The sequence below is a fragment of the Ailuropoda melanoleuca genome, chromosome 20 (genome assembly GCF_002007445.2).
Source record: "Ailuropoda melanoleuca isolate Jingjing chromosome 20, ASM200744v2, whole genome shotgun sequence".
In the NCBI taxonomy this organism is placed as follows: Eukaryota; Metazoa; Chordata; class Mammalia; order Carnivora; family Ursidae; genus Ailuropoda; species Ailuropoda melanoleuca.
Genome location: NC_048237.1, coordinates 25,123,572 through 25,148,046, shown reverse-complemented (window position 1 = coordinate 25,148,046; position 24,475 = coordinate 25,123,572). Strand labels below are relative to the sequence as shown.

General features: G+C 38.1%; 1 protein-coding gene across 4 annotated transcripts in view; it reads right to left on the bottom strand.

Moving 5' to 3' along the window:
* The window catches only part of KLHDC1 (kelch domain containing 1), a 49,175-nt gene that overhangs the window by 4,896 nt on the left and 19,804 nt on the right, over positions 1-24,475 (bottom strand). For 3 of the 4 annotated variants that reach the window (XM_034648550.1, XM_034648552.1, XM_011228414.3), the window contains 8 exons: positions 21,452-21,530; positions 19,793-19,876; positions 16,216-16,299; positions 15,686-15,744; positions 10,314-10,426; positions 8,819-8,891; positions 3,974-4,058; positions 2,267-2,319 (listed from right to left, as the gene is read on the bottom strand). In XM_034648550.1, the coding sequence (XP_034504441.1) occupies positions 2,267-2,319; positions 3,974-4,058; positions 8,819-8,891; positions 10,314-10,426; positions 15,686-15,744; positions 16,216-16,299; positions 19,793-19,876; positions 21,452-21,530 (630 nt within the window). The remainder of the gene's footprint in view (positions 1-2,266; positions 2,320-3,973; positions 4,059-8,818; positions 8,892-10,313; positions 10,427-15,685; positions 15,745-16,215; positions 16,300-19,792; positions 19,877-21,451; positions 21,531-24,475) is intronic. The other variant, XM_034648551.1, reaches the window with a different exon arrangement.

Below are 24,475 nucleotides of genomic sequence, written 5' to 3'. Positions count from 1 at the left end.
TACCATAAGTACTTCAAACCCAAAAGGCCCCAAACCAAATTCATCTTTCTACGCCATCCCACCTTCAAATTCACTTCCTTCTTCATAGACTATTATTAATTCTTCCCTCCTCTTCTCCTACTAAGCCCATTCTACCTCCATCCCTTCTCCAGCTCCATGGCCACTTTCAAGATCAGTCCCACACTTTGTGTTTGACCACGGCAAGTCTCTATTAACTTTATTTACACAGTCACATACCCCTCCAATCTCTTACCCACATTGTTCTCAAAGGAGCTTTCTAATTTGTAATGTGACCATCTCATCCCTCTGCTCCAGATTTTTCACTGGTTCTTGATCTCCCACAAGATAATGTAAACTCATCTACATGAAACACAAAGGCTCCAGATGATATATGGTTTCTGGTTTCCTGTCCAACTCCCCACCTCATGCTTATGTCTAGGAACACTCAAGAATTCAGTTTCCAGAACATACCATACTCGTATATCTTGTACTAACACCCTTGCACTGCGTCTTTGTAGCATATTGTCTCAGACTCTTCCTCCTCTGCAAAGACCCCCCTAACCCTCACCATCCTGACCACATGGACAGAGGGTCTTCTTTGCCAGTAGTCTCATTAACTGTGTATATGTTTCTCTTAAAGCAACTCTATTTTTCTTTTATAGTTTTTGAAAGCCTGCCTTCTATATTACTATCAATGTAAGGGAAAGGGCATGACTTTTCACTTCATAGCATAGTGCCTTCCCATGGTAGGCACTCAAATACTGTATTTTTTGATCCTTGCCTATAAGGAACTTGCAATCTACTTAGGGAAAGTAGTTATGTTCACAGCAAAAGTTAAGTAACAATACAAGACAGTATAATCATGACATCAGCAATTTCCAAACTCTGCCTGCACATTAGAATTACGTTGGGGTTTTCCAAAAATTCTTAAGTTCAGGCCATGCCCCATACCAATTAAATCATAACAAGTGGGCATGGAACACCAGCCTCAATACTTTTTGAAGTTCCTAACATGCGGTAACAGAAGGAACCTTTGCAATAACAGAAGGAGCAGTTAAGAAAGACGTTAGGATGGTCCAGTTAGAGCTGGTGCAGTGGTTTTCAAATGGTTCAAGTTGTAGAATGTCTGGAAGTTACAGCTGGCAAGTCAGCTTCTCTCTCACATGCCTTCACCCATGTTCTTCCCCGGCATAAGAAACAACACTTGGGGGGCACCTGGACGGCTCGGTTAAGTGCCTGCCTTCTGCTCAGGTCATGATCCCAGGGTGCTGCGATCAAGTCCTGCATTGGGATCCCTGCTCAGCAGGGAGTCTGCTTCTCCTTCTCCCTCCCCCTACTCATGCTTTCTTTCTCTGTCTCTTTCTCTTTCACTCTCTCTCCCTCTCAAATAAATAAATAAAATCTTAAAAAAAAAAAAAACCCACACTTGGTCACTGGGCAAATCCTACTTCACTCAAATCCTTCCTCCTGACCCTCACAGGCAGAAACGGGGATTTCTTCCACAGTCTTCCACTAAACCTTGTATATATTCCTTTAAAGCAAGGGCGTAGGAGCTAAGACACTCTAAGTCACGCCACCAATTTAATAACAGCTTTGGTGTTAAAAAAAAAAAGAGAGAAATTCTACTAAATTATATGCATACATATGTGTGTCTATTATCAGACACACTCTAATTTCGGAAAAGTTAAAATATGAAATATTTCAGGCCTCAAATCAAGGAAATACAGTATGTTTAATGTTTCCATATGAACCAGATGCAATTTTATGCACAAAATAAAAATATGATTGTACTGTATATTTTAATTCTTTTTTTTTTTTTTAAGATCTTATTTCTTCATTTGACAGAGAGAGACAGCCAGCGAGAGAGGGAACACAAGCAGGGGGAGTGGGAGAGGAAGAAGCAGGCTTCCAGTGGAGGAGCCTGATGTGGGGCTCGATCCCAGAACACCGGGATCATGCCCTGAGCCAAAGGCAGACGCTTAACAACTGAGCCACCCAGGCGCCCATGTATATTTTAATTCTTAAAAATCACATTGGTGTATGGTTCACTATTACAAATTTGATTATACTTTTAGGAAGATGTAAACATTTTCTTAAATTCAGATCATAAACTACTTGAAAAGTTATCACACTTCCCAAAAAGGAAGATGAAAGAAATGATTATATATGCTATTAAGATATGATCATTTCTTTCATCCTCCTTTATATATATACATATATATGTATATATGTATATAGCATATATATACATAATGAATTTACTTACCTGAGTAGTGAATAAGGCTGTGTTTGAAAGATCAATAAATCATTACAGTGGCCCTAATCAACATAAAAAAAGAATTATCACGGTGTTTAAAAGAATAAAAATGTATTAATAATTTAATATTTTTATTTTGTAAATGTAAAAGAAATTATGTACAGCAGCAAATAAATCTCTCTCCCTCTAGTCATTCACACACACACACACACACACACACACACACACACACACCTGCTAGCCACACAAACTTTCGGTACGTTGCTACCATTTCTCAGTGACCAAATTTTTACCTAACCACAACCTTTAAAATTGCAAATTTAAAACTCAGATACATGTTTTTCTTATAGAACAGTGAGTTCAAAATGAGAAAAGTAGTGATTTTCAAGCTTTTTTGTTTTTAAGCAGAACTTTTCTTTTCCAAATGACTCTTATTTTAAAATCTCTTTATCTTGTCTCTCTTTTCCAAATGGTCCCAGGATTCCCTGGGAATTCTTCATTTGGAAATCTCAGATCCAGAAGGTTTTTTGAATAATGATTCTCTCATCTAAAAGTTAATGTGGAAGAATCAGCAGAAAATGTCCCTAATCCTTTCAAATAAGTCTTTAGAATTTCATAATTTATGCTCATGATTTTAATCAGAATTCCTGTTTTAATAAGAAACTGTATCCTACCAATTTCTAGTGCCAGGAAAAAGAAGACAAACCACAAAATTTGCTTTTTAATTAAATGCAAAGTCATGGTTTTAATCTTTCGTTGAAGCACTGAATTCTCCATCAAAGAAAGTTCTAAAACTTTCAATGTACGTAACGTTTAAACTGGAGGGTTCAAAACTATTAAGTAAACCGAATCTCCTGGAGAGAAGCCAGCTCGTTTCAGGGTTCGCCACTCGGCAGGCACAGCTCTGGAGATAACTATGTCTGCAAAGACGTCTGGGAGAGAGCTGGCGCCCACGGGGCTGGCTTCTGGCCGGTGCACCCTGTCTCTGCCACTCAGAGCCTCGCTGTTCCCAGATGTCCCACACAAACCAGAGCAACCCATCGGGCGCTCCTGTCCTGTCACAACACAGGATGAGCATGGCCACCTTGCTCTGAATTTCCCAAGGTGCAAGAGGTGAAAGAACAATACTCTCCAAATGCTATTCATTTATTTCTTTGGCCTTAGTTTTATCAAATTTTAAAATTGGAATGCTTTCCTCTTAAATACAAAATGGGTAAAGCAGTGGCAAAAGACACATAAAGTAAAAAGAAAACACACTTAAAAATTTGGAGATACTTTCCTCTTGAGGAGAGAAGCTAGCCCTGGTGCTCTAGTTATTAAGTGCGGTAGCACATCCCATGGGTACTTAGTACTGTAGCTGGTCATGTACATAGACACCATACATATTCTTATGAAATATCAGTTATAACTTGTGATAAAATTATAAACACTCATACTATGGTGAGACTCAAAGAGAAAAGGAAGAGTCATCCTTTAAAAGCCTTTCTTAATAATTTGACTAATGAGGGTAATAGACCTATTTTGATTTGTAAACTCAAAATATTCTGAAATACTTCACAAAAGCCACTCGTTCTGAAGATTAATCACACTATAGAGTAACATTTCATATTCTTCCATATTTTACGATGCGGGAATATCAATAATTTTGTTGAATAGCCATTTAGTTTGAATAACAAAACTACTCAGAGGAAATATTTAGATGTGAAATTTTCTTACTGTATCCAAGGAAAGTAAATCATCTTTGCTCCCACCAAATACCATTATTTCATTTTCTTTCCCCAAACAGGCTGTATGCCATAACCTATAATTGAAAATTGTAAGTAAAATACTATGAAGAAAGAAACTGTATGTGACATAAAACAACTTTAAACTGCACACTTCACATCTAATCTATTTCAAAATGGGCATGATTGAACTTGAACCTTTGGCACGTCCTAAAAGAGATTCTGAAGATTCCTCTAGAATCACTAAAACATTAGACTCTCATTAAGTCATGTTACTTAAGGAGATGACCCCTAATAACTCTTTTCTCTTATATCCCCCAACCTTTTTCTAGCCTCTTTATCTCACAGATATTATCAGTGAAGTAAAATTAATTAAAAAGGAACGGATCATCTTATTGCTGAAATGGACCCTTTTCCCAATTTTCTTATTCTATCTGCCATGTACTGTTTTCATCATTTTTGACTTTTCTCTCCTGTTCTCTGTTCCCTACCACCTGAAAAACCCAACTTGGCCATCCCTTCACATTTACACTGTCACACTACTTATCATCTGGGCACAGAATACCAGAACTGTTCCTCGTTTTTCTGTCTCTAGTCTCTCTCAGCTACATTTCGCTGATAAGTAACGTTGTTTGAATGTTTTTAACCACGGACGTGTCCTGGTCAGGAAGCAACTGCGCCACTTTTCTTAGCCTCATATGCGTGACCGACAGTTACTTCTTTTTCCCTTAATTCTTAATTCTTGGCCCCTCCCCTGCAATGAAACCTCTATCCAGCCAAGTTCATTTATTTGCATCCCCTAAGAAAAAAGCTTATCTATCTGTAGGCTTTTGCTCACCCTATTTCTTATGCTTAAGATGATAAGTTATTCTTTCAGGGCCTTAAACACAGGTTCAAAATCCCCAGGAAGTATCCAAATACCCAAACAATATGGCTGTCACCCTCCCTGGTTAGCACCTTTGAACATACTTAGGTGCTGATTTTATACTCTCCTGACTTACATTTGAAGATAAACTGTTCTATATGCTACTTTGATTATTTGATGTGCGGATCTTCTAAAGGTCCGCAAGTGGGGTCCTTAGATCAAAACTTGTCAGTGGTGTGCTGGAAGTGGCTTATGGGCTCAGTGAAACCCATCCTGCCTGTCTCTATCCAAACCCCCGCTCAGTGCCATCACAGTGGGAGCCTGAGGGTGGCCATGGTGGAACCAGCAAATGCTACAAATTAGGGCTTTTTTGTTTTGTTTTTCCTAAAAGCAGTTGTTAACACCTTACCGGCCCACCACTGCAACTTGGGAAATCTAATTTTATGCTTCTCCTTAAAAATGCCTAAATAGGGTGCCCTGCATCGCGTGGGCGCCCAACAACTGTACTTAACAAAGCAAATACCAAAAAACCCACCATAATTTATTCAATGATTAAATAAATTATTTCATAAGAGTAGAGCACCTGAAGTTCTTTTGGAAATGGTCTCATAGCTCAGAGTCATCTCCAAGTTCACGCTAAACATAATCTTATGTTGGATAAACTTCAATATTTCCGGGAGCTCTCTCAGGGAAAAAAAGTACATGTAAAGTTCTCAATTTTAGCAGATAAATTAAGAATTTTACAAAGTCATTAGCTTTGACTCTGAGGGAATTTGGATGACTTTCCTATTAAGGAAAGTCATCCTATTGCTGAAGCACCCAAATTGCTGAAGCAACAGACACCCAATTACACATTTTCACTTATTTTATTACCACATAACTTATTTTTAGTACATTTACCCTTTCCACTTGACGCCCACAAATGCAAACAGTAGGATCATGCACAATTTGTCACATCAAGTACTTTCCTCAAACGATCACTCACACATTCAATGACAGTTGCACTCGGGACCCAGGATGGAACTGAGTCATAAGAGATTTTGTTTAGGAAATACTCTGTCCAATTCTCCAACTTATATGTTAGAACATAAATTGATACTAAGTCTTCACCGACACCCAGATTATGGTGTGGGCTTGGGGCGGGGGATCGGATAAAGGAAATGGAATACAAAGAGTGTTTCATTTCCAGGAGAGAAGGCCGTGTGTAACCTGGCAACAGTCATGGGATCCAACAGGAAGTACGTGAGGCTCTGTAAGTCAACACTTTGTTGGACTTCTTTTACAGACACAGTAAAAAAAGGGTCCTTGCTGACAGCCACTTATACAGGCAATTAGGGCCAGATAGATGGCCTTTCAACCAAGCCTTGCTCTGAGGTGAGACCTGGAGAAGAGAGCGCTACGCTGAAAAATGGTGGTTTTCAACCAGGGCCGATTTTGCCCCCAGAGGACATTTGACAATATCTGAAATATTTTTGATTGTCACAACTCCAGGTGTGTGTGTGGGGGGCAGTACTACTGGCCTCTAGTGGGTGAAGGCCAAAGTCACTGCTAAACGTCCACCAGTGCACAGGACATCCCTAATAACAAAGAATAATTTGGCCAAAATGTCGATAGTGCCGGGGTGGTGAAACCCTGCTGTGGATTACAAGAGGAGAATTGGGCCATTTACATTTCAATTTATAACTTGAAACATACTGCACAACATGTATTTAGATGTTAAGTACATTCTCACTCATAAAAAGTTAGTATACATACACATATATATGTTCTCCTTACACTAAACTGTATCCCACCTGTTCTCCTCCTCACCTCATACCTGAAGATAGATCTGCCTCTGTCTTATCTGCCTTAGGGGAACTCTGGCCTGGACTTCATCATCGAAGAACACTGGAAAGCCTTTCCTGCCTTGATTTTGGTGACATCTAGCTTGCAACCTGATGTTTTGTCTATAGACTGATAGTTTATGTCCTCTCACAGCTGCTCTAAACTTATCACCTAAACATTCTAATAAAGCATATTATTTACATGACACATCAGCTGAATTGAAAGAAATCTCTTTACATAGCTCAGATCTAACTAATATTATTATTAATAATAGTTGTGTTGTTCTAATTACTTATTAAGGATTGAATTACAAAATAGGAGCAATTTAAAAATTAAACATATTCTTACTACCACTTTGGTCCAAAATTAATGCATTCGTACAATCAAACAACTGGAAGAGAACTGAGAGCTTCCCTAGTCCAACTCCCTCATTTCATGGGATGAAGAAATTAATGCTCAGTTTCTTTACGCGACTTTCCCAAAGCCAAAAAGCTAAGTACTAGCTGAGCGAGGACTAGAACGCGAGGCTCCCAGATCTTTATATAAAACTCTCTAAATTAAAAAACGCATTTCAAAAGATTGTAATTGCTAAAATAATACATTCCAATGAATTTTTACACATGCAAATATAAGAATCACATATGTAATTATGATGAACTCTAAAAGTTTTATGGATATTAATATAGATACTGAAATATATACAAAATTTTTCAGGCCTTTTCCTCAAGCAAGTTACTTAATTGCCACTTATTAAACTTCTGAAATGCATACCAGTAAGTCGACTTCATACTTGCACACATAATCTATAGCAAAAAAAAATTCTGAAATACACGGTATGAAAAAGTAAAATCTATTACTAATGGTAATGATATAACATGTTGACTCTGAATTTCCTATGAATATATTTTTATTATACTACTCTCTCAAATTAGAAAAAAAAAGAATTACAATACTAATGTGGTTTTCTTTGTACAGTTGACCCCTGAACAACGCAGGGGTTGGGGCACTGATACCCCCCAGAGTTGAACATCAACATATGATTTCTGGCTCCTCAAAACTTAAGTACTAATAGCCTACTATTGGCCAGAAGCCTTACCAATAGCATGAAGTCAATTAATACATATTTTGTGTATGTATCACGTACTGTATTCTTATAACAAAGTAAGCTAGAGAAAATGTTTATAAAAACAAAACAAATAAATAAAAAGCAAAATCAGATCTATGAATACAGAGAACAAACATGATTGACAGAGGAAAAGGAAGTGGGGGGGGGCGGGCAAAATGGTGAAGGGGAGTGGGAGATACAGGCTTCCAGTTATGAATGAACAAGTCATGGGAATAAAAGGCCCAGCACAGGAATACAGTCAATGGCACTGTAGGAGCGCTGTCTGCTGACAGATGGTACCTACAATTGTGGCGAGCATAGGTTAATGTATACGGTTGTTGAATCCCCATGTTGTACACCTGAAGCTAACGTGTGTCAACTATACTCACATTTTAAAAAAGAAAATATTAAGAAACTCATGGAAAATACATTTATAGTACTGTGTTTATTAAAAAAATCCATGTAATAAGTGGATCCATACAATTCACACTCGTGTTGTTCAAGAATCAACTGTAGTCTAATAATATATTCCTTCTACAACTTTTACTCTATAATATACGACAAATAACTAACATGTTTCTTTTTCAAAAAATTCATATTAATGAATATATCCATTAATTAAAATAATAATCTGCCATCTATTTGATCAGCATAAAAGTAATTTTCTCATTAAATTGCAAAAAACCTCTTCCAAAAACAAATAACTACTAAAGCCAACCCCATTCTTGTCTACAGATTAAAAATATTAACATTATATGATACTTTCAATTTCTTTATTTTTTCATATTACCAAGGAAGATACACATTTACCTAAAAAAGTAACATTTTCTAATATGCAAATGTGGCTAAAAACAGAATAAACCATTTCTAACAATTAGACATAACTAAAATAATAATTAAATTACTTAGGTAACATCAAGCTTATTTGAAATATCTTTCTGGATGATTTACGATTTTAAAGGCAAACACTACAAAATCAGTGCTATAGTTTAATACTTCAGAAATTCCTAACTATCTTACTATTCATTAACTTCTAGACTTACCTGGGCCTTGTTTTAGGTAAGTGCGTAAGTTGTTTCCAACCATTTGTTATGACATTATAAATCCAACCATCACCTGCAATGATGACAGTTCAGAAATTAAAGATTAGGTCTTTGGGATGAAGTTTAAATTTTTTCCCCAAATTTATCATGCTACATTTATGTAACTATCTTTTGTGTGTTTGCATATTTTCTCACAAAAATTTTCAGAGATATACAAAGGTAAAGTAACCATGACAATGAACCCTCACATACCCCAGATTCAACAACTTATCAAGATTTTGTCACATGTGCTCCATTTATCTTTTTTTTGTTATTCTCGTGGCTCAATTACTCTAAAGCAAATCCTAGATCTCGTCATCTTTCCCATGTTTACTTCAGTAAACATCGCTTTAAAAAATACATTGTTTACAGACCCACAATGCCGTTATCTCGTCACCACAATGCCATTATCATAGTCAACAAAAGTAAAATAATTCTTGGTGTCTATGATACCCAGAAGTTAAGCTGACTGTGTAGGAGGCCGCTGACTGGACTGAGAGTTAGGACATGGATTTCCCCACGTGTCAATGACCAAAAACAGCAAATAGGAATGAAAAACATTAGAGCTCAAAAAGACACGATATTGAACAGCCCCTACTGAAACAAAGAGACGTTAGTTTTTTATTAGGCTCCAAATCTCTTTTCAGTAAAAACCTTCAAACGGGCGGAGCATAATCATCTGCAGTAAGCAGCGCCCCCTGCTAGAAAGGCCTGTCCTCGGACCAGCCTCTGGAGCCTGTTAGCTGCCAGCCGACTGCCACGTGCGCAGCTGACGCTCAGTAAACTGGTGTCGAAGAAAAACGGGTTGTTTCCAGATCCTACACGGGATTGTTGAAATGAGCTTTCCTATGGAAACCCTTCCAGTCATGGAAAACTTCTTAAGAAAACACAAAACGTCTAACATATCAAACTAAGAAGTTGATACTCTTAGCCCTTTGTCTATCCTGATGCCACCATTTTACTGCTGGAACAAACAAACCCGTATTACAAAACCATAGCCACTGGAATCAGCAGTGACAGGAGTTTAAAGATTCTGGCGAAGCACTTTCCTTTATAGTTCTGGAACAAAAAGAGAGGGAACTGGCCTTCCCACCTTATATTTCCAGAGCCTTCTGGGGAAGACTGTTCTTCTAATCTCCATTCCAGCCTACAGTGTTAAGTATCTGGATCAAAAATCAGGAAGGCACAGAATCACAGAATATTATAGTTGAAAGGGGCTTTAATTCATCTAGGTTCAACCACCCTTCCTTTTCTATACACCTAGGAAACAGGAGAACGTGGAAAGCCAAAGGTACTAAAGCAAAGGGGTCTTCTAATTCTTAATGCAAGCATACAGTTGGGGATAAAGGTGAACCAGAAAATTAAAAAACGAAAAAAGAGAGACACCTTACGTATCAAATACAGTTAAGAAAAAAGAAGGAGATAATAATTGTAGGCTAAGCTTTAATTGACTTACTTAATGGAATATTGTCTGCACTTAGTCCACCAAACAGAAAAAGTTTATCATCAGCTATTGGTGTTAAAGTATGCCACGACCGATGTTTGGGGTTTTCTCCGTTAACAGGAATCCTGTGGCCAGGGGAAAAATACAAAAATCTAGTTATGGTGTTAGTCAGAATAAAAGGTTTCCAATCACCTCAGATTAAAGTAAAAAACTGCCTTCACTGCTTTTAAAAGAAGTTGATTTTACTATCTCCACCTGCATTAAGATGAAGATTTTAAAAACATTCTTAAATGCTTAGATGAATTTAAGCAATCTTTCCATTTAGCTCTATTCCACCTGGTCACAGAGCACAGAGTGACAATCACAGTCAATTCCCAGTGCATGCCTCAGAGCATTCTTGTTGTTTAAGCCATATAACTTCTTCAGTTTTGCAACATAACTGTTTTCATGTCTGTAACTTTTTACTGTTGGCCCATGTTTGATTTTGTATTTTCAACTGATTTCCTCAAGTATATCATGGGATTTGGGTGTTGTTTTTACTTTGGTTTACTTGCTGTACAATTTCCCAAAGCTTCTTTACCTGAAAATGCCAGCTACTCTAGCTTCAAAATAAAAGCATGCAGGGGCGCCTGGGTGGCTCAGTCGGTGATAAGCATCTGCCTGGGGCTCAGGTCATGATCCTGGAGTCCCAGGATAGAGCCCCATGTCCGGGTCTCTGCTCAGCGGGGAGTCTGCTTCTCCCTCTCCCTCTGCTCCCCGCCCCCTCATGCTCGCACTCTCTCTGTCTCTGTCAAATAAATGAATAAAATCTTTAAAATAAATAAATAAAAATAAAAATAAAAGTAGGCCTGGGTGGCTCAGTTGGTTAAGTGTCCGCCTTCGGCTCAGGCCATGATCCCAGGGTCCTGGGACCGAGCCCTGCATTGGGCTCCCTGCTCAGCGGGAAGTCGGCTTCTCCCTCTGCCTCTCCTTCCAGCCCTGCCTTGTGCTCACTCTCTCTCTTACTCTCTCTCTCTCAAATAAATAAAATCTAAAAAACAAAAACAAAACAAAAAAACCAAAGACATCACAAGAAAATGACAGACCAATATTGCTCATGAACATAGATGCAAAAATCCTCACCAAAATATTAGTAAATGAAATCCAAAAAATTAAAAGAATTATACACCATGACCAAGTAAGACTTATCCCCAGTATGCAAGGCTGTTCAACATTCACAAAGCAGCTAACGGAACCCACCATATCAATGGGCTAAAGAAAAATCAAATGATCATATCAATAGAAGCATCGGGCTTCCTGCTCAGCACAGTCTGCTTCTCTCTCTCTCTCCCCCTCTCCCTCTGTACCTCCCCACTGATGCTTCTCTCCCTCCTTCTCTCTCACTCTCTCAAATGAATAAATAAAATCTTAAAAAAAAAAAGTATGCAAGTCATTCCAGATCCAGGATAAACCTCTAAAGATTTCAAAGAAATACTGTTCTATTCTTAAAAAAATAAAAACATAAGTACAAAAGTTTAAGAGGTGAGAAGATACCATTCTCCAACATTCTGGAATGTTCCAGAATAATATGGGCCATTTGTGGAAGATATAATTATTTTTTCCAAAATGGAAATATTTTTATGGCTTGTGTTGGCTGTGAGAATCATTTTGGTTACAAAATGTTCAACAACCACAAAAGTATTTTTTTCACAAAAGTATTTTTAAAAAGGAGAGTTCTCTTATAATCCTATCTTCCCGTATAAGAAATAATAATAATTTGGTATATATCTTTCTAGGTTTTAACATACATATACGCATATTTATTAAAAAACATAAATGGGATCATATAGTCTGTTCTATAACCTTTTCGTTCAACTAATATGTTGTAGAATATTTCTGTAAGTACAACTTCTTTTGGTAATGGAAGCATAGTAACCCGCTGGGCAAACGTATCCGTGATTTAAACAATCCCCACTTGTGAACATGGGGGTTGACCTCCAGTTCTTGCTTTCATAATAATGTTGTGATACAAGTGCACATGCACACGTGCGCGTGCCCAATTATTGCCTTTGGAGAAATTCTGGATCAAAGTAGAAATTCCATTTTACGTTTTATTTTCTTTTTTTAAAGATTTTATTCATAGCACAAGCAGGGGGAGCAGCAGGCAGAGGGAGAGGGAGAAGCAGGCTCACCGCAGAGCAGAGAGCCCAACATCCCCCAGATCAATCCCAGGACTCCAAGATCATGACCTAAACCTAAGGCAGATGCTTATCCAACCAGGCAGCCCTGGCTTGTATCTCCTTATTTTATTTTACATTTTAAACATATTGCCCCGCCCCCTTTTACATTTTTAACATATTGCCAAACTACCTTCCAGAAAAACTGTACCAATTTATACTCCCACTAATTGTGTTGTTATAACCTAGCACACACTGGTTATTTGTAATTATTTTTATCTGATAAGTGAAAATTATTATTTTTAGGGGTGCTGAGTGGCTCAGTCAGTTGGGCATCTGCCTTCGGCTCAGGTCATGATCCCAGGATCCTAGGACTGAGTCCTGCATCTGGTTCCCTGCTCAGCGGGGATCCTGCCTCTCCCCTGTCCCCTTCCTCTGCTCATGCTCTCTCTCTCAAATAAATAAAGAAAATCTTAAAAAAAAACTGTTATTTTTAGTTCCATTTCTTTGTATATAAGGTTGAACATCTTTTTAAAATAGTTTTGGGGGGCGCCTGGGTGGCTCAGTTGGTTAAGAGTCTGTTTTTGACTGGTGATGGGTAGCAAGGAGGGCACGAATTACGTGGTGCACTGGGTGTTATACGCAACTAATGAATCATCGAACTTTACATCGGAAACCGGGGATGTACTGTATGGTGACTAACATAATATAATAAAAAAAATTAAAATTAAAAAAATAAAAAATTTTAAAAAATTTAAAAAATAAAAAAAATTAAAAATTAAAAAAAAAAAAAGAGTCTGCCTTTGGCTGGGGTCATGGTCTCAGAGTCCTGGGACCAAGCCCTGTGTTAGGCTCCCTGCTCAGTGGGGAGTCTGCTTGCCCCTCCCCCTACTCATGCTCTCTCTCTCTCTCTCAAATAAATAAACAAAATCTTTTTAAAAATAAAATAATTTTGCCCATTTGTATTTTTCCAATGAGTTAGTCATTTATGTTCTTTGTCCACTTTTCTGTTGGATTATTTGTCTTTCTCTTATGGATTTTCTAATTTCCTGTGGACAGTGGCTAACTGAACATAATAAAAAAAATTTTTTTAATAATTAATAAAAAATGGGGCGCCTGGGTGGCACAGCGGTTAAGCGTCTGCCTTCGGCTCAGGGCATGATCCCGGCGTTGTGGGATCGAGCCCCACATCGGGCTCCTCTGCTGTGAGCCTGCTTCTTCCTCTCCCACTCTCCCTGTTCCCTCTCTCGCTGGCTGTCTCTATCTCTGTCAAATAAATAAATAAAATCTAAAAAAAAAAAAATAAAATAATTAATAAAAAAAATAGCGCAGGGCACCCAGGTGCCTCAGTTGGTTATGCGTCTGCTTTTAGCTCAGGTGCTGATCTCAGGGTCCTGGGATCCAGCCAAGCATTGGGCTCCCTGCTCAGCGGGGAGCTTGCTTCTCCTGTCTCTGCCCCTCTCCCTGCTCGTGCTCTTTCTCGCCAATAAATAAATAAAATCTTTTAAAAAATACTGCAAATATGACTTCTAGCTTGTTTTTTGTTTGCATTTTCCAATTTGCCTTTTTTTTTTTTTTTTTTTTTTTTTTTTTTAAATTTTTTTTTTTTTTTTTNTTATTTATTCGACAGAGATAGAGACAGCCAGCGAGAGAGGGAACACAAGCAGGGGGAGTGGGAGAGGAAGAAGCAGGCTCACAGCAGAGGAGCCTGATGTGGGGCTCGATCCCATAACGCCGGGATCACGCCCTGAGCCGAAGGCAGACGCTTAACCGCTGTGCCACCCAGGCGCCCCTCCAATTTGCCTTTTAACTCTGATATAGTTTTCTTTTCTTTTCTTTTTTTTAAGATTTTATTAATTAATTTATTTGAGGGCGCCTGGGTGGCTCAGTCAGTTAAGCATTTGCCTTCGGCCCAGGTCATGATCTTGGGGTCCTGGGATCGAGCCCCACGTCGGGCTCCCTGTTAAGTGGGGGGTCTGCTTCTCCCTCTCCCTCTGCTCCTCCCCACTGTTCATGCTCTCTCTTGCTCTCTCTCTCAAATAAATAAAATCTTTAAAAAAAACCCCATATAACACAAATACAGATTTTGTTTATTTATTTGAGAGAGAGAGCACAAGAGGAGGAGGGGAGAAGCAGGCTCCCCGCTGAGCAGGGAGCCCACCGCAGGGCTTGATCCCAGGACCCAGGATCACAACTGGAAGGCAGACACCCAACCAACTAAGCCTCCCAAGGTGCCGGGTTCAGATCATCTTTAGAAAAACTGTCTCCACACGAAGATTTTAAAGACAATCTGCTACATTTTTTTTTGGCAGTTTCACAGTTTCATTTTTAATAGTATTTCTATTTTGGAATAATATATAGCTCTGATCCCATCTCATTACCCGAACAGCTGAAGTGATAGCTAAATAGATTTATTCTATTGTTAAATATGTATTTTGAACCACAATTAAAATCTGACTTTTACCTACTCCATTATCTGTTTATTTGTGATGACCCCAATAAACTGTTCCTTCATTTCTTCTACTGACCAGTTCTCAAGAATACTTAGTACAGGGGCGCCTGGGTGGCACAGTAGTTAAGCATCTGCCTTCGGCTCAGGGCGTGATCCCAGCGTTATGGGATCGAGCCCCACATCAGGCTCCTCCGCTATGAGCCTGCTTCTTCCTCTCCCACTCCCCCTGCTTGTGTTCCCTCTCTCACTGGCTGTCTCTATCTCTGTTGAATAAATAAATAAAATCTTTAAAAAAAAATACTTAGTACAAAACCAGTACTTTTACATAATCAATTTTCTTTTTTTTCTTTTTTTTTTTTTTAAAGATTTTATTTATTTATTTGACAGAGACAGAGACAGTCAGCGAGACAGGGAACACAAGCAGGGGGAGTGGGAGAGGAAGAAGCAGGCTCCCAGCAGAGGAGCCTGATGTGGGGCTCTCCCATAACGCCGGGATCACGCCCTGAGCCGAAGGCAGATGCTTAACCGCTGTGCCACCCAGGCGCCCCTACATAATCAATTTTCAATTGCTAGCATTCTCCTTTTATTTAGTTTAATTAAAGAATAAACTCTGCATTTAAATCTGTATATTCCTTCCTTAGGGATATACATTTCCTTCATATAATCTGAAGGAAAAAGATACTAATTCAGTTATAGACACTCAAATTTGGATTTTGGTCCCAAAGGCGCACACACACACGCCTTTCAATTAAAAAATACTTAAATCTCAAACTTACCTTCCAGACCAAGTCCAGGCATCTAAGTTCAGACAGTGCAGATCATTCATCCTAGTTTGCTAAAATAGAAGTGTGTTAAATTAGTCTGTGTTTTACATCTGTCATGGGGTAAAATTTTGGTTTTAAAATTAGTTCAGATTCAAAATAGACCATCTCCATTTTACTTAACATCAGAAGTTTATATATCGGGAAACAATGCTAAGCGTTCTAAAATTAATATAGAGCTACCCAATTAGTCAAGGGGGAAAGGAAGAAATGGGTTTGAACTAACAGGATTTAGATGTTTAGAAATTAAACTTTTCTGGTTATGCACTGAAGTGAAGGATTCTCCTCATTAAAATATGACTTATAAATCATCTGTCATGACTCATGGATAGACTGTTTAGGGGATGAAAAATAAATAAAAGTTATTACTGAACAGCATTTTAATATCTAGATAATTTGAATAGTCAGTTGTTCCCCAGAATCAGAAAATAATTTTTGTAAGAAGAATCACACATAAAAATACCATTTCCATTAAAAACACTAACCAAAACACGTCCGCCAAAGATATAGCCCTTATTTCCAAGAACTGCACACGTGTGCGCGGCTCGCGGCTGTGGTGGAGCTCCACCCTGCAAGCAGAGATGAGAAAACACAGTGCCATGGCTTGAAACAACTCTAAGGTCAGTATGAGAAATACCTGACCACCAAATCACCATTACCCCTGTAATTCAATAAGAACCTTAATGCATAAGTTCATTCTAAATAATAATGATTATAGACAAACACTGCTCTTCAAGAATGAAATTTAGGGGCGCCTAGGTGGCCCAGTCGGTTGGGCGTCTGACTCCTGGTTTCCTTCCAGGTCCTGATCTCAGGGTCATGAGATCAAACCCTGCCTCCCGTGGGCGCTCAACGGTGAGTCCGCTTGAGATTCTCTATTCCCATCTCCCTCTGCCCCTCCCCTTGCTCCTGTGCACGCTCGCTTTCTCTCAATAAATAAATCTTAAAAAAAAAAAATGAATGAAATGTACTCACCCTGATCTTTACTTTTTAAAGTGTTTTTCTTAAATGCCTGACACTATTTAGCAAAATGAAATTTCATGTAAATTTCAGCTTGGAATATAAAGATTTAAAAATCAAATTAAAGGGGCTCCTGGGTGGCTCAGTCGTTAAGCATCTGCCTTCGGCTCAGGGCGTGATCCCAGTGTTCTGGGATCGAGCCCCACATCGGGCTCCTCTGCTGAGAGCCTGCTTCTTCCTCTCCCACTCTCCCTGCTTGTGTTCCCTCTCTCGCTGGCTCTCTCTCTCTCTGTCAAATAAATAAATAAATAAAAATCTTTAAAAAAATCAAATTAAAAAGATTCTCTCCCTCTTTCTGCCTCCTTCCCTCTCTCTCCCCATACCAGCCCCCGCAGAGTTCATATGATGAGTGAGCAGTTCCCAGTGATGATCTCAGAGACTAAAACATTACATCTGCCCCCCAAACTCCTGGTGTCTCAAATTCCACAAGGAGAACTTCCCTCTTGCCTTAAGCCCAACAGTGCTTTATCACTTACTAAAACTTTTGCCATTAACTGATAACACTTTTCTATACTTTACTTTGACTAAATGTAGCAGATCTTTTCTCCAGAGTTTTGGATTGGTGGGTAAAGAGAGAATATAATGAGTAGATGAATGAATGAGACTTAAAGGAAAAAATTTCTGCGTAATTTACATGTGTTCATCATGGTGGGTGCCTTAGTGTATGCATTTCATTCCAAGTTCCGAAAGAACTTTGTCAACATTTTCAGTGCACTGGCTCCTGAATGTGCACGCAGAACATTTAAGCTCTATGGCCAATATCGTAACTTCCTAGACTTTTCAGGCTTACTTGAATGACTGTCCTGAAGCTAACACAGTAAGAAATAATTCAGATATTACCAATTTAACACTTAAATAAGTGAGAGAGAATCTTTTGATATGTGGTTCCCGGCCTTTCCAGCAAAACACAACCTTTATTATTACCTCATTCCTGATCTGAAATTTTGGAATGTATATATACATTTATTATAAAATAAATATCAAATTTCTATCAAACACATTTATTAGCCTAAAGCTTCTGAATAAACTGAGCTCATGTAATTCCAAACAAAAACAAAGAAATGGCATCTGTGTGTCTAACTGCCTAAATAATGCACAATGCTTATTAAGTTGCTTGAAATACTGAAAATAACCCAAAGATCCCTATTACTAATATATTGCTTTTAAAGGGTAAAAATCCCATGTAGGAAAAACACTTTCAACCTTTCCATTTCATAGATGACACACTAAATGGCTTATCTAAAGTACACAGCTCTTTTAGGACAGAATTAGAATGCAAATCCAATTTCTTTTAACTTTGACACCATTAACTGGTACATTCTACCATGCTGCCTTGTCTTTTGATGCTGATATTTGGGAATAATGAAGTACTTTAAGAATGTCTCTAAAAAATGAAGAGACATCCACCTACAGCCATGCCAGAAGAACTTTCAGACAAAATACAAACAATAGAAGAACTTATTTGAAGAAATCACCTTAGAAATTACAGTGAAAGTCTTAGTAAATATGAACTAAAATAGGGTCAAGTGTATGTACAAATGTTGGAGAGGGCTACAGACTGAGGTAAGAAGAGCAAGCAAGGGCCCAAGAAAGACGTGAAGTCCACGGAACTAATTATAAGCTACCTCAGCTCTCATCCTCAGAAGCGCATTCTCCTTTTTTTTCAGTAGGCTCCAGCCCAATATGGAGCTTGAACCCACAACCCCGAGAACAAGAGTCGCACGTTCCACCGACTGGGCCAGCCCAGTGCCCTGACAGGAGCACATGCTACGAATATGCCTGCAACAGCTGCAGACCCCTGCTTCTTCTCTAAAGAAATAGAGGCTACAGATCCCCAAAAGAGATCTAGGATGAGTTTCAGTAGATCCGGCCTCAACACTGTATCTCGGCCCCTGCTTGCTGACACAAAATTCCCTGCACAGAGATGAAATGCTTTTATTTCATTAACAAAAGACATAAATCTTGGAATTCAAGCAGATGTATGTCATTTGTGCATATTAGTGGACAGTTTTGGTTTCACCTGTTTAGCACTCCATTCTGCACAGTTCTGGTGACTTACCACCCACAATCCTCTGCTCCCCTAGGGTAGGCCTGAGATGTGAACCTAGCCTATCATCCCCTTGGGAAAAGGAACTAATGTAAAGAGTGGGAACCTGTCCAATACGGCCAGAGTCCTTTTCTAGGACTAATTTGTAGACCTTGAAAGAATGCAGTACAAATAGAAAGGACTGCTTGGATAGCCAGGACCATATTCCCTCCTCAATGAGCCAGCTGGTCTGCAATAGACAGAATGAAGCTAGCATACAAAGAGAAGCAGAGAGAAGCTGACAAAGAGATGACAATGTGGTGACGGTGTTGAGTAACTTGCTCTAGCTCCTGAGGCCCTAGTCCCCGTAGCTCTTCCACTGTGTGAGCCACTCCATACCTTCCGTCTATGTAAAAATTCACTATGGCTTAAGCTAATTTGAATTTGGGTTTGCTCACCAGCACATGAAAGAGAATAATAATGTATTTTTGTCATGGTTTAATTGCATGTAGATTTCAAGAGTTTATGAAATATGGGCTTTTCAAAATTGTTCACTTGATTATAAAAGGATGTTTTTAAAAAATGATTTTATTTATTTTTGAGAGAGAGAGCAAGTGAGCACAAGTAGGGGGAGGGGCAGAGGGAGAAGCAGACTCCCTGCTGAGTAGGGACTTTACCCCAGGACCCGAGATCATGACCTGAGCCAAAGGCAGACGCTTAACCGACTGAGCCACCCAGATGCCCTAACAGGACATTTTAAAAGTGCCATCATTAAATCAGGACAACACACTTGTGGGTAAAGAATGATGATGGTACCTGCTTTGGAAGATTTTTCTAGAAAACTTTAGCTAACCTGGAGAAAAACAGGTGATTAAAAAAAGGAGTATTAGTGATGGTACTCAAGGGATTATATGATTATAAACTCAATTGCTAAAATCCAAATAACTTAGCAAAAAATATTCTTTTAAAGTATCAATGAATATATAAATACAAAGGTAACTTTTTACAATACTTACTTTAATTTCTGGTTGAAACCAATTCTGTGTCTTTGTATCAAATACATGAACATCATTATGCCATCCCCAGAATATCTGTTCTTCCTAAAACAGGAATTTTTAAAATATTTCAAAGCTTTTATAATCTTTAGGTTATTGTAATAAATTTCATTGCATATTTGCTGGTGAAATAATAGACACCATTATAAAAATAGAGGCACATGTTACCATGGTCATAAGGCTAATACAAACGCCAGCGGCTCACAAAGTGTGGCCTCCGGACCAGCAGCAGCCGCCACCTGGCAACTTTTCTTCTCACAGCATTGCCTGCAGTGAGTCATATCTTTACTTGTTGATAATCTCCAATTCCCTCAAAGAATTGTCTCTTTTAAAATTGCAGAGGACAAAATGACATTTATATTTCGCATTCTGTGTTCGTAGAGTACATGCTCAGAATTCCTAATCTTTGCAATTAGGAACCTTAGGGAACCATGGTTCCTTTTCCCAGAAAGCTCCAATCACTTGTACTTAATCATGCAATTTGTTCTTACGGGTCAAACTCGTGCTTACTCTCTTCTTTGTTTTCTAAGAGACAAAACTGTCAGCAGGGCAGCCATTTAGCAGTTCTACTGTATTAAGCATCTCTGGATTGTTGAGATCCTCTATCACTGCTTTAGCTTAGCTCTGTGTCAGGTTTATGTTCTATGCCAGAAATGCATCATTCATTTTTATCAGAACTTGTCAAACAAGTTAAACACACTGAATGATTTACTTATTTTAAAATATAAATGAAATCTACTTGTACACCAGAAACCTCAGAGCACGATTCTGAGCCTAACTGTACTAGGAGAGAAAAAATGAGTAAAAATATATAGATATAAATAATGGGAATTTATATTTCTGAGAATTATCAGTAATACTGTAAGTAACAAAACTTTAAAAGGCGGAAGATTTATACGATTTGAAGAGAAACCAGAGTATTAGTAACAAAACTTTAAAGATATTTTATCTTAAAAACTCAAAAACCATGGAAGCACACAGAGATCTTTTTAAATACCTGTATACAAAAAGATATACATGGAATGCACATGCAGATTTACATTACAATGTATAATAATAATATATGCTAGTAAAAGGTAAAACTGAAGAGCTATTATGCTTGTTGGTGCTGGGATCAATGGTTTTTAAAGTTATCTTTTAAAAGGTTTCATTTTTATATCATGTCTTATTTCATTAGTAACAGTATATTCTCTACCCAGTAAGAATAAGTAGGAAAGGTAATACCACTATCAGCTTACTCACTGTCATACAGAGGTCAGCCTGAGCTATGAACAGTTCTTGCGGACATACCTAAAAGGAGGTGTATTTCAGCAGCAGCCATTCTGGTTATCTATGAACAAAGTTTTTCCAAGTTGTGCTAAAATCTCTACTTGTCTAACAGAAACAGGTGTAAGTGATTAACAAAGTAAGAAATTACTCTCCTAGTAGCCATGAAGGCTAAAACCACTAGGTGAGAGAAGGTGAGAGAAACTCCTCCAATTGAATCTAAATCCAAAAACGAGAAAACACATTTTTTTCATAGGGTCAATTATGGCAAGTTAAACTGAGAAAGACTGGACTCATTACTTCTAAAGACTTTAAAGTGATACTAAATTAGAGGAAAATGTAAACAGTGATTACCCAAGATGCATCATGAACATCAAAACAGTCTTGGAGTTCATTGTGTCTCCTACACCCATAGCCACCAAAATATATTAATCTGAAAAACAAATACAAAAGAACACACTTTAGAATTCTATTTCCAGTCTGTTCATTGAAAGTTGAAAGAGATCATCTCTCTCACCCTGATAACCTAAACTAGCCAAATAAACTAAAAAAACCTAGTTTAAAAAAAAATCAAAAGAGAGAAGGGAACAAAGAAATCTATATGAACTAATTCCAGAAGGTGGTGAACTCTCGATAGGAGGGACAAGACCCAGGCATGGCAGCTTTCATTCTTGGTATGACTGCAAGAGGAGGAAGAATCCAGGACAGATGGGGTTCGTAAAAGAAATCACCCAAAATTTTAACAGCCGCTTGTAGGCTGGCATGGCAAATTAGAATCTTAAGAAAATCAGCCACAGTGGGAATTTGAATCCACTCAACAAGTCCTTCATGTAGTCTACAGAAGGCTCACCGCCAGTCACCAACAGGTGGAAGCAGAAGGGACCTAAGCAAACATCTCTGAGGCAATATATGAGCTTTAATCCACTAAAGTTGGAGACCAGGACAGGAGATCTGAAGGAAATAGCTCAGGGACATACCAAGCCATTGTAGCACACAGGATGGCTGCCCTCAAAAGCCCAAGGGAGGAGGTGCAGGGCTGAAAAAGGTCTCTCAAGGTACAGAAAGCAAAAGGTGGGAATGGAGAGCAAAGAGAACTCCCTGGTGACCCAAAGACCTCCCAATGAGGCTATAAAACAGGGAGAGATCTTCCACAGTTCTGAGGATGGGGACATATGAAGTATAGCTGAACATCTTTAGACAATCTGCAGTGCTCTAACAGGGGATCCTAGCAAAGGAAAGTTATGATCTTGCCTCGAAACATTTGAAGCCAATTGTCCAACAGTTGCAACAGTTGCAACAATCCCAAACACAAATCAACCCAAATGAGACTGACTGAACTACCACTCTAGCAGCCTGAGAAAAACGGAAAGGACATGTCCTTTTCTGGAAATAAATATTATTCTTTTTCTAATCTTTACTATTCTTTCATACAGAACATCTGGAATGTGGTGAAAAAATTACAAGATACATGAAAGGGCAAAAAAAAAAAGTGACCTATGATCAAAAGAGGGGTCAATGAAAGCTAACCCCAAAGTGGCCTAGATAGTGGAATTATCAGACATGGCATCTACAATAACTATGATAAAGATGCTAACAGACCCAGTTTGTGAAAGGTAGACACAGAGGAAGAACAGAGCAATTTCAGCAGAGATATGGATCCATGAGAAAGAACTGCTAAATGGAAATGCTAAAAATGGGAAAAAAAGATGTCAGAAATAAAGAATTGATTAAATAGACTTCACAGGAGACTGGACATAGCAATGGGAAAGACCAGTGAACTTGAAAATAGGTCAAAGGCTAATAAAAAGTACCCAAATTAAAACAAAGAAAAGAAAAGAGATGGGGGGCAAAACCCAGGGAGCCCAAGCTCTGTGGAGCAATATGAAATGGTCCACTGTCATATAACAGGAATCCCAGAAGGAGAAGAGACAAAATAACGTGTAGAAGAAATATTCGTTAATTACTAAGAGCTCCCTAAAATTGATGAAAGATGTAAACCCACCAAACCAAAAAGCTCAGCACGCTCCAAGCAGGAAAAATACAAAGGAAACTAAAAGTAGGAATATTTTAATCAAATCAATGAGGAGCAAAAAAAAAAAAAAAAAAAAAAAAAAAAAAAAAAAAAAAAAAAAAAAAAAACAAAAAAAAAAAAAAAAAAANATACAGGGGAACAAAAACAGGAATGAGAGTGAATTTCTCACCAGAAAAATGGAGGCCAAAAGCAATGCAAAAAAATTTTCAAAGTACTGAAAGAAAAACAAAAACAACTGTCAACCAATGTGTGGAGAAAAAATCACGAGGGAAATTAAAAAGTTACCTAGAAATGAATAAAAATGAAAAAAATAAAATAAGCACAAAGAAAATGTAATAAAACAAAAATTATGGTATGTAGTGAAGGTGGTGCTCAGAGGAAATTTTATAGCTGCAAATGCCTATAATTTTTTTTAAAAAAACATCTCAAATCAATAACATAACAGTATACATTAAGGAACTAGAAAGAGAAGAACAATCTAAACCCAAATATGACAAGAGGAAGGAAATAATGAAAAATAAAGGGAAATAAGCAAAACAGTGAATAGAAAAATAGAGAAAAACAACAAACCAAAAGTTGGTTCTTTGAAAAGATCAATGAATTTCACAAATCTTTGGCTAGGTTGACAAAAAAAGAAGAGAAGACTCAAAGCGCTAACACTGGAAATGACAGAGGGGACGTTACTATCAACACGACAGAAATTAAAAGGATTATAAGAGAATACTACAAAAACTATGCCAACAGATTGGATAAACTAGATGAAACAGAATTATTTCTGTAAAGACACTATCAAAAATGGCTTATGAAGAAACAGAAAAACTGAATAAACCTATATAATTCAGTCAGTAATCAAAAAATCTCCCAACAAAGACAAGCCCAGAACCAGATGGCTTCAGTGGTGAATTATACCAAACATTTACAGAATATTAATACCAACGTTCTCAAAGTCTTCCCCGCCCCCCGCAAAAAAATGAAAACAACACTTCCTAACTCATTCTATGAGACCAGCCAACCCAAAACATTAGAACAAAAAAAACCCTGCCTATATCTGATAAGAGATTAATATCCAGAATAAGTAAAGAACTCCTATAACTCAACAACAAAAAGACAACCCAATTTTTAAAAATGGGAAAGGACTTGAATAGACATTTCTCCAAAGAAGATATACAAATGGCCAATAAGCATATGAAAAAATGGTCAACATCATTAGTCCCTGGGGAAATACAAATCAAAACCACAGTGAACACCACTTCACACCTACTAGGATAGCTACTATTTTTGAAGAAGAAGGAGGAGGAGGAGAAGGAGGACCACCAGCGGGGAGGGGGGGGGCCCGGGAGGGGGGA